Source organism: Hippocampus guttulatus, chromosome 15, assembly GCF_054856545.1.
Source record: "Hippocampus guttulatus isolate MCC_2025c chromosome 15, RoL_Hgut_1.0, whole genome shotgun sequence".
In the NCBI taxonomy this organism is placed as follows: Eukaryota; Metazoa; Chordata; class Actinopteri; order Syngnathiformes; family Syngnathidae; genus Hippocampus; species Hippocampus guttulatus.
Window position 1 is genome coordinate 2,226,779 of NC_141275.1, and position 11,526 is coordinate 2,238,304.

Consider the following 11,526-nt stretch of genomic DNA (forward strand, 5'->3'; position numbering starts at 1 on the left):
AGGAAGAGATTCAGACCACGGACGTTAAGACCCGAAAGCTCCTAACCATGCATGGAGGGTTCCATCCCAAATCCAGCACCCTGAGACTGTACGCAAGCCGAAAGGAAGGAGGCCGGGGACTAGTGAGTGTGAGAGCCACTGTCCAGGATGAAACATCCAAGCTCCATGAATACATCAAGGAGAAGGCTCCAACGGATGACGTACTCAGAGAATGTCTCAGACAATGGGGAACAGAGGATGAAGTGCTGGAAGAGGGGCCATCATGGGAGGACAAGCCCCTAAACGGGATGTACCACCGGACCATAACTGAAGTGGTAGATCTCAAGAAGTCCTATCAGTGGCTAGAGAGGGCTGGCCTGAAGGACAGCACAGAGGCACTCATCCTGGCTGCTCAGGAGCAGGCCCTGAGCACCAGAGCCATTGAGGCCCAGATATACCACACCAGACAAGACCCAAGGTGTAGGTTGTGCAAAGAGGCACCTGAGACGATCCAACACATAACTGCAGTGTAAGATGCTGGCTGGGAAAGCCTACATGGAACGCCATAACCAGGTGGCTGGCATAGTCTACCAAAACATCTGTGCTAAGTATGGACTGGAAACCCCAAGGTCAAAATGGGAAACACATCCGAAGGTGGTGGAGAATGACCGAGCGAAGATCCTGTGGGACTCCCAGATCCAGACTGACAAGATGGTAATGGCGAACCAACCAGATATCGTGATCATAGATAAAGGGCAGAGGAAAGCCGTTGTAGTGGATGTAGCGGTCCCAAGTGATGGAAACATCAGAAAGAAGGAACACGAGAAACTGGAGAAATACCAAGGGCTCAGAGAGGAGCTGGAGAGAGCCTGGAAGGTAAAGGTGACAGTCGTGCCTGTGGTGGTCGGAGCACTCGGGGCAGTGACCCCCAAACTAGATGAGTGGTTGCCACAGATCCCGGGAACAACATCGGACATCTCAGTCCAGAAAAGCGCAATGTTGGGAACAGCAAGGATACTGCGCAGAACCCTCAAGCTTCCTGGCCTCTGGTAGAGGACGCGAGCTGAATGGAGGACGGACATCACCCGAGGGGTGAGACGAGGAATTTTACATCTATACAGTGGGGCAAATAAGTATTTAGTCAACCACCAATTTTGCAAGTTCTCCTCCTTGAAAAGATTAGAGAGGCCTGTAATTGTCAACATGGGTAAACCTCAACCATGAGAGACAGAATGTGGGGGGAAAACTCAGAAAATTACATTGTTTGATTTTTAAAGAATTTATTTGCAAATCATGGTGGAAAATAAGTATTTGGTCAATTCCAAAAGTTCATCTCAATACTTTATGTACCCTTTGTTGGCATTAACGGAGGCCAAACGTTTTCTGTAACTCTCTTCACAAGCTTTTCACACTGTTGCTGGTATTTTGGCCCATTCCTCCATGCAGATCTCCTCTAGAGCAGTGATGTTTTGGGGCTGTCGTTGGGCAACACGGACTTTCAACTCCCTCCACAGATTTTCTATGGGGTTGAGATCTGGAGACTGGCTAGGCCACTCCAGGACCTTGAAATGCTTCTTACCAAGCCACTCCTTTGTTGCCCTGGCTGTGTGTTTGGGATCATTGTCATGCCGAAAGACCCAGCCACGTCTCATCTTCAATGCCCTTGCTGATGGAAGGAGATTTTCACTCAAAATCTCTCGATAATGGCCCCATTCATTCTTGGGTATGGTGTTCTTCGGATGCAATTCAGTATTCTTTCTCCTCCAAACATGAGAACCTGTGTTTCTCCCAAAAAGTTCTATTTTGGTTTTATCTGACCATAACACATTCTCCCAGTCCTCTTCTGGATCATCCAAATGCTCTCTCGCGAACCGCAGACGGGCCTGGACGTGTACTGGCTTCAGCAGCGGGACACGTCTGGCAGTGCAGGATTTGAGTCCCTGGCGGCACATTGTATTACTGATTGTAGCCTTTGTTACTGTGGTCCCAGCTCTCTGTAGGTCATTCACTAGGTCCCCCCGTGTGGTTCTGGGATTTTTGCTCACCGTTCTTGTTATCATTTTGACGCCACGGGGTGAGATCTTGCATGGAGCCCCAGATCGAGTGAGATTATCAGTGGTCTTGTATGTCTTCCATTTTCTAATAATTGCTTTATTTACACCAAGCGTTTTACCTATTGCAGATTCAGTCTTCCCAGCCTGGTGCAGGTCTACAATTTTGTCTCTGATGTCCTTCGACAGCTCTTTGGTCTTGGCCATAGTGGAGTTTGGAGTGTGACTGACTGAGGTTGTAGACAGGTGTCTTTTATACCAATAATGAGTTAAAACAGGCACCATTAATATAGGTAACGAGTGGAGCCTCGTTAGACCTCATTAGAAGAAGTTAGACCTCTTTGACAGCCAGAAATCTTGCTTCTTTGAAGCTGACCAAATACTTATTTTCCACTCTAATTTGCAAATAAATTCTTTAAAAATCAAACAATGTAATTTTCTGATTTTTTTTCCCACATTCCGTCTCTCATGGTTGATATATATATATATATATATATTAGGGGTTTTTTTCGGAATTTTCAGGAAAGTCCACTTTCATCTCTGCAGAATTTATTCTGTGATTTCCTCGTTTGTGAATACACAACAAAGGAATAAATAGACTTCTCAGACAGTCCAGTCTCCGACATTTTCCTGACATCTGATCCTTCTGTTTGCATTTCCTTGTGCGTAACTCCATCTAGTGGATGCACGTGTGCACACAAAAGGAAGGTTAATCATTGACTGTCGAGTGTTTGAATTGCGTTTTGTGTAAACTAATTCATGCGTGATAGGCCAGGTGTGTGTGCGCGTGTGTATATATATATATATATATATGTATTTTTTTCCGTTTTTTTTTCTTCAGGAAAGTCCACTTTCATCTCTGTTAATTTTACAATACAGTAAATATTCTCTAGTACGGACTTGTGTTTGCGCTGTCCAATTTGTCCTGATAACAGAAATTCCTCATTTGGGAAATGAGCATGGTACATGTCCTTTATGAACCTGCAAATATGTTGACAAAATGCACGTGCAACAACACAATCAATAAAATACAAAAATTTACTGTCCAAAAACTGTTTATATAACAAAAACTGCAATACAGGTGTATCCAAAAAAAATCACAACAGTAAAATACGTCCAGTTTTTTAATGTTTATTCTTTTCTGTCTTGGGAAAAAAAAAGTGTCTATTTTGGATTGTTTTGTTGGATGCATTCTTTGGTAACTGTCCCGTTGATCACCGATGTCTGGTAATTCTTGTGCATACTGAAGGATTTTTGTTGCCATTTGCATTGCTTCCTTGCTGGATGGTGGCTTGTCATCAGGAGTTGAATCGATGCCTTGTTGTTTAAAGTTTCGTAGATTTGCGTCTTTCCGACTCCAAGTGTCTGCTGGATCTTTTTAACTTTGTGTCCAGCCTCACTCAAACGGATGCATTTCACTCGCTCCGCTCCAGTTGTTACAGTTCTTCTACGTTTCGATGCGATGAAACTTTCGCAATTACAGTAAAACGCACGCCAATAAAAAGTCGCTTACACGTCTTCGTTTCGAATCTGATGAATGAAAACGGCGAAGCGAACACGTTTCTTCGGTCGTGTCAAGTGGGTGCTGCTTTTAAGCTAGTGCCGCGTTCTACAGGACGTAAGTGAATAAAGTTAAAATCATTCACAATTACAGTAAAACGCACGGCAATAAAAACTCACTTGCACGTCGTTGTTTAGAATCTGATGATCGAAAAACGCGAAGTGAAAACTTGTTTCAGCGTTGTCTTTTCCGTCGCATCGGGTGGGCGTTGCGTGTATTTAAGCTCCCGCGGCATTACACCTCCATCCGGGTTACGGGTAGTGGAATTTCCGCTTACGCAACTTCCGGTAACATGTAATATCGTAGTCAAAATGTTAATGCATAGGTTTTTATTCCGGGTGAAGGATATTCCTTTCCATAGAATTCCGGGGATGGGAATATTTACTGTACTGTAAGAGAACAATACAGTACAATACAGGTTTTCGACCATAATCCGTTCCAGAAGGCTGTTCGAAATCCAAAACTATTTTATTCGCTCATGATTACGGGGCTAATACGCTCTGCCGAAATAACATAATAAGAGTCAGATTTGCATAAATCACAACAAACACGTATGCTCACAATGAAGGCGACATGAGGAAGCGTCACTTCCTCGCGTAAGGAAGCCGAGAGGAGTCAAGTGGTGTATTCAGGTTTGCTCAGTTTGGTTGAAAACCGGTTTTCAGTCGTAATCCGAGGCGTAAAAATCTCGAATTTTCTGGTCGAGAACAGAGACGTTCGAAAACCGAGGTTTGACTGTACAGTTAGTTATGATATACGGTTAGTTATGAAGTGCAAGTAATAATTGAAGTGTGGTGTGGTCTGCACAGCTATTATAATTCTGTCTCCCAAGCCATCTGTGCATGAAAAGTTAGAAACTTCCTAACACTGTAACTAAAAATCAATGTATACCCACAGTGCCAAAATATTCCAGAAGACCAAGTGCAACATGTGCAACAGTCCCCTGGAGTTGCCATCCGTTCACTTCCTGTGCAGCCACTCCTTTCACCAACACTGCTTCGAAAGTTATGCAGACAACGAGGCTGAGTGCCCAACGTGTGCTCCAGAAAACCGCAAAGTCATGGACATGCTACGTGCCCAGGACCAGAAGCGTGACCTGCATGACCGCTTCAATAGACAGGTACTTTGAAATAGGCATCTTGTTTGTTGCTGCATCAGAAATTATTATACGGTCTGTATCATTATTGTTTTGATGCTTTTTTCCCCCAAATAACTAGTCAGTTAATTTAGAATTGAATTCATTACAGACTGGACCCACGCATACTCAAGGTTCGGCACCAATGAATTATGTTGTTGTTTTTTTCCGATTAAAAAATAATAATAAATTGGGTTAGATTTCCACTCTTTCCCTGCCCCCCATGCATATCAACATGAAACACCACACACACAAAGATTCACCATTCTTGAAACAAATCCTCCGACGCAGAAATCTCCCGTGATCTCTCAAAAACAAGAAAGAACAGACACTCCTGGATATGTGATGATGTCTGCATTCCCAAGACAGCAAGGATCATTTTTCAAAGCAAGACTATTTTGACCACAATGCTCCCATTGCCGAACCTTTTCGGAAACACTTGGTGCATATCAGGAAGTTTCTCTTCTTTTTTGTTTTTGTGATCACTCAATATTTCTGCCTCTGAGAACTTTCGAGATCAGTGGTGGAACAGAATTTGAATGCTTGGTGCTCTCTGTTGAGAATATTGGAGCACCCTATACACAGAATGTCGGCTTTTGAGAAAATGGATTGCTTTTAGGTGTGCCTTATAGTGCAAAAAATACGGTACAATCCAATTTGTCACTGAGTACAATACTAGTGTGGAGTTACACCGACAGTACACAGAACTCTCATCCAGCGTGTTGTTGAAGTTCTGACAAATCAACCCGCAGACTTGTGCTTTTCTTTCATAAATTACAACCATAAAAAGAAATGCTACTGATATTCAACCAGCATAGGAGAACAATACACATGCTACATGAACTTCCAGTAGATTAAGTGTCCAACATTTATACAGACCGTATTGTTATTGTGGGTACTTTTACTTGGCTAGTGGATATGTCCATGCAATGGCGCAATTTTACCTTTCCCGTCAAGACTGGGAAAAATATATTTTCGAATTCAGACTAAATTGTGGGCAGCAGGGCTCAGTGGTACAGTGATCGTTTCCCAACCCAGATGTTTGGGGTTCGACCCCTGGCCATTGCGACTATGTCGAAGTGTCCTTCTGCAAGATACCGAACCCCCTGTCGCTCCTGATGCTGCGTCATCAGTCAGTAAATGAGGGAACACTATGAGGCGTTTTGCATACCGAAGGTAGAAAAGCACTTTCCAAGCCCATTTACCCATTGTATTTTTTTAAGATGTCCACTGCGTGTTATTACGTGGATGTTATTGAAAGAAAATGTAAGCTCTTTGTTCTTTCGGTTTTCAGTTACAGAGCTCTCATGATGGATTCTCTGTGGTGGCTGACTACTTTGGCCGAGGAGTTTTTAACAAACTCACTCTTCTTACGGACCCACCTGGCAGCAAACCTGTTGGGAATCTTGAAGTGAATTTGCAGAGAGATCTTCTCATCCGCACCAAGAGAAACTGCTAAAATAAAAATCATAATATTCATTCACACCAAGAAGAACTGCGAAAAAAAACCATACATATTTGTGATTTGTGTCTGGTCTGTGGTTAACTGTATTTATATCCAGATTTCATCTGCAATGTTTCTCAATCATGTCTTACTATGTACATTTACATTTGATCCCTTCTACTTCTTTTCAGTACTTGTAAGGAACTTACTCTCGTCCCTTGTCTGGTTTGTGATTCAATAAATACATGATGTTAACTCTGGTGTTTGTCAGAATTACAGATGAAAAATTTGGGGGGGGAACGGTGTTGTGTTTTTGGGCAACTGAGTTGCAAATATATGGAAAACTGGTTTCTGTGAAAGCCAAATTTGTGGGTCAACTGGTGAAAAGATGCCAATGTTGGCCAAATTAGTAACATATACTTGGAAAAAATTGTTGATTCCCCTTTTAATGAAATAAAATCTCCCAGTGGTCACAGAAATAATTGAAATCTAGCAAAAACAATTATAAATACCGTAGAAATGTAATGATAACCAACCATTGAAAATCAGACATAGCTTTTCATTCATAGTTCAACAGAATTAGTAAAAAAAAAACAATAACAACAACAACTTATGAAACAGATCTGGATGAAAATGATGGTACATCTAGAAGACTTTGAAAATAATTTGACTATCAGGACATGTTTGACAAAGGTGTGTCCTCGAGGACAAAGATCCATCATCAAAGTTTTTTTTTCATTTAAAAAAAACCTGCCTTTGCCTTCTTCATGAGCCTGTTGACCTCGTTTCTGCTCATCAATACTTTTCCTGAATTCAGAAAAGTGAGTGATTCCTTTGCTTGGTGGTTTTTAAAATTTCCTCATTTAGTGGTTAACCATTAATTACTACATCTCAAATTGTTATCATATAATGTATGTGATTTTGGAGAAGTAGTAGTCATTTCAAGGACGAATGTCGTCCTACATTGACAAAAATAGTCACCCAAAAAACAAGCAAACCATCTTTTCTCATTCTGAATGTTGTAGTGTAGTACATGACAAAAGCTAGGTCACTAATAACTACACCACTAACTTTGATCACACGTGAATTTGAACAAGTCATTTTCAAGACGAAAATAGCCCTACATTCACAAAAATATTCACCAAAGAATAAATAAAACACCTTTTTCTTGTTCTGATTGCTGTAATACATGACAAAGGGAGGTCTCAAATTTTCCCATTTAGCCTCGCCTGACTGTAACCACGCCAGTGGTCAGGGAGCAGGTGCATCGACCTATTTGAACATCCCGCCGCCTGCACTCTCCTCTATCTAGCCTTTCCAACAGTGATGAGAAATGAATCTTCAAGATGCTTCATTAACTTGTGTTAAATGAGGACTCTTTGTTCAAGATTGGGCTGAAACCATACTGACTTACTCATACTCTTTAAAACAACACTGCCATCTAGAAGAGTCAAAAATTACAACTGGTTCATGAAGCAAATGTGAAGCTTCATTTTCTCATCACTACTTTCCACCACCACAATGTGTCCCCATGTTGCATGGTTGTGTATGGACTAAGTGTAAACTGCTGTTGAGTAGCGTTCAGTTTGTGCTCCGTGTCAATATCTTTGGAGCTTCTTCAAAGTTGTACTGTATTAAAACCTAGAGAACCCATGGGGTCAAATTTGGCCCCTATGAAGACTGCTACGCAAATAACAAAGACCTTTTTTTTTTTTTTACGGATTTAACTTCGGGGCGGCCCTACCAGTGGTTAGCACGTCGGCTTCACAGTGCAGAGGTACCGGGTTCGATTCCAGCTCCGACCTCCCTGTGTGGAGTTTGCATGTTCTCCCCGGGCCTGCGTGGGTTTTCTCCGGGTGCTCCGGTTTCCTCCCACATTCCAAAAACATGCATGTCAGGCTGATTGGACGCTCTAAATTGTCCCTAGGTGTGAGTGTGGGCGTGGATGGTTGTTCGTCTCTGTGTGCCCTGCGATTGGCTGGCAACTGATTCAGGGTGTCCCCCGCCTACTGCCCGAAGACGGCTGGGATAGGCTCCAGCACCCCCCGCAGCCCTAGTGAGGATCAAGCGGTTTGGAAAATGGATGGATGGATGGATTTAACTTCAAAAGACCAGAGTGCCACTTCTTATTATTGCATGGGGCCATCTAGTGGATGAATATTGCACTTACATGAACCAGAGTGGCGGTGACAAGATGGCTGGCAACATACTGTTTTGTTGAGTTGGAAATCAATCCAAATAAACCCATCTTCTCAGCAAACCATCAGATAGTACAATTGTGTGTGTGTGTGTTTTTTTTTTTATCTATTTCATATCATGTTGCAGAATGCCTAGGAGTATCTTTAGGTGTATGGGGTAAAAAATGTCAGCCACATTGGTTCTGGTGACTTTGTTACAGAGAATGGTGACAGTCTTGTATTTGGCTAAAGACTTGAAATTAGTTCATTTGTGTAATATATTTTACTAAGTTAAAGGTACAGCGACTAATAAATACCGATATCTTTTCAGGGAGTATGGCCAGTTACAAAGGTAAATTTGGTGGCATAAGGCAATATATCAAAGGAAAGCGACATCCCTGGGGATTCAAAGTGTGGGCGCGCTGTTGTGTCACTGGCCTCCTGTACGACTTTGACATATATCAAGGAAAAGGTGGTGGCAATGGACAAAAAGGGCCAAAAAAAGAGTCAGTTGGGAGTTGGTGGAGACATTGTCGTGAAGTTATGCGAATCGCTTGCAGAGAAAGTAAATTTCCTGATTTTTGCTGACAATTTCTTCAATTCCATGCCCTTCATTGAGAAATTATTGGCAAATGGAATGTACTACACAGGAACTGTGAGGAAAAACCGTATGTCCAAGTGCAACCTGATACCTGACAAAGACCTGTCCAAGAAAGGCCGTGGATCCTACGATTATCAATTGGAGTCCAACACCAAAACAGCTTGTTTGAAATGGCAAGACACGAAAGCAGTCAGTTTGATGTCAACATATGCTGGACCAAAACCTTTGAGAAAGGTTAGGCGCTGGGACAAGTCTAAAAAAAGAGTACACCTACATAGATCAACCGAACATCATCAAAGAGTACAACGCTTCCATGAGAGGTGTTGACATGCTGGATGCGCATCTTGCACGCTGTAAATTTCCCATCAGGACCCGTCGCTGGTATATGATACTTTGCTGGCACTTCATGTCTGTTGCAGTGATCAATGCATGGCTCCTTTACCTGTGTGATTGTGAGGCACAGGGAATCACTGGATCTAAAGTTCTCAAGCTTCGTAAGTTTAAGGGTTTCGTTGCTCAAGATTTGGTTGAAGTTGGAACAGCAAGAAAGCGGGGTTGGCCATCAACTCCTAGCTCTTCATCCCTGCCACCACCAAGATTTGTTCGAGTTTATCAGAGTGCAGATGTCCGTTTTGACCAAATCGGCCATTGTCCTGTCAAGAAGGAAAATCACCTTGTTTCCATTTGCCTAAGTGTGTTTGTACATTCAAAATCCAGTTCTAAAATGCAACAAACAAAACAAAAAATTATATTGTTCAATGCAGCTGTGTATTAGATTGATTATTTTCTTAAATTCTAAATAGTTTACTGACAGTTTTTGTTATTCAGATTTTTCAAAATGATACCCCTAAATCCCAAATGGTCAACTTTCACCCTAATCATAAATTAGGGAATAAAGGGTTAAAATTGATAAAACATACTGTATATTTTGGTCTTCAGTGAATTTATAGCAGTCATTTAATGTATACTTCATAATTTTCCAAAGAAGAAAAGGGTTCTTGGGTTCTCCAGGGTTAAGTTAGAACACAAATTCTTAATGACAAAATAATCTAATCCCACCTCACAGGTGTGGCAAATCAAGATGCTGATGAGACAGCGTGGTTATTGCACAGGTGTGCCTTAGACTGACCACGATAAAATGCAACTGTGAAATTTGCAAGTTTTGAGGGAGCATGCATTTGGCATGGTGACTACAGGAATGTCCACCAGAGCTGTTGCACATGAATTGAATGTTCTTTTTTTTTTATCATAAGTCATCTTCCAAAGGCGTTTTAGACAATTTGGCAGAATATCCAAATGGGCTTTAGGATCTGTACACAATTCGTGGAAGTTGAAAACATCCTTGTTCTTGCATGGCCAACATACTCCCGAACATGTCACCTATTTAGCATGTTTGGGGATGATTTGTATCGGCACATACGACTGTGTGTTCCAGTTCCTGTCAATAGCCAATAATTTGGCACAGATATTGAAGAGGACCAACATTCCACAGGCCACAATCAATAACCTGATCAACTCTGCAAAGAAGATGCCTGAAGCAAATGGTGGTTTCACCACAAGGTTCTCACTGCTTTTCTGACCCCCTAAAATTCCACAATAAAGCAAAACTCACATTTCAGAGTGGCCTTTTATTATGGCCAGCCTAAGGCACACCTGTGCGATAATCATGCTATCTAATCAGCACCTTGATATGCCACACCTGCGATGTTGGAATGGCTTATCTCAACAAAGAAATGCACAATAAAACATTTTGACAGATGGAGTAACGGGTGCTAGCTTGTTAACCTGCTGCCTGGCAGTCGGCAGTCAGCAGGTTAACAAGCTTGTATCCATCCATCCATTTTCCGAACCGCTTGATCCTCACTAGGGTCGCGGGGGGTGCTGGAGCCTATCCCAGCCGTCTTCGGGCAGTAGGCGGGGGACACCCTGAATCAGTTGCCAGCCAATCGCAGGGCACACAGAGACGAACAACCATCCACACCCACACTCACACCTTGGGACAATTTAGAGCGTCCAATCAGCCTGCCATGCATGTTTTTGGAATGTGGGAGGAAACCGGAGCACCCGGAGAAAACCCACGCAAGCCCGGGGAGAACATGCAAACTCCACACAGGGAGGCCGGAGCTGGAATCGAACCCGGTACCTCTGCACTGTGAAGCTGACGTGCTAAACACTGGACTACCGGGCCGCCCTCAAGCTAGTATCCAGGAGTTCAATTACCTGCTGGTTGATTAGAAGCACCTCTGGCTAAAGCCAAACTGTGGCAGGAATTTTACTTTCTGGCCCTGGATTTGACACCTATTTTAGTGGGCAACCATTGCCAACCACTACAGCAATCAGAATGATAAAATGTGTTTTTCTTGATTTTGAGTGAATATTTTGGTGCAGGGTTCCCATTCTTTTCTTGAAATTATTTTCCAGGACTTCTCGGACTTTTCCATCTGCTACATCCATCCATTTGCTGATCCGCTTATCCTCACAAAGATCACAGGGCATGCTGGAGCCTATCCTTGCTGTCTTCAGGCAGTAGGCGGGGGATACCCTGGACTGGTTGTCAGCCAATTGCAGGCCAAACATC

General features: G+C 42.6%; 1 protein-coding gene across 2 annotated transcripts in view; it reads left to right on the plus strand.

Annotated features, from left to right (window-relative positions):
• Positions 1-6,425, plus strand: part of vps11 (VPS11 core subunit of CORVET and HOPS complexes) — a 37,074-nt gene extending 30,649 nt beyond the window's left edge. For both annotated transcript variants that reach the window (XM_086130862.1, XM_086130863.1), the window contains exons 15-16: positions 4,489-4,711; positions 6,021-6,425. In XM_086130862.1, the coding sequence (XP_085986988.1) occupies positions 4,489-4,711; positions 6,021-6,185 (388 nt within the window). In that variant the 3' untranslated portion in view covers positions 6,186-6,425. The remainder of the gene's footprint in view (positions 1-4,488; positions 4,712-6,020) is intronic.
• Positions 6,426-11,526: the final 5,101 nt, after the last annotated feature.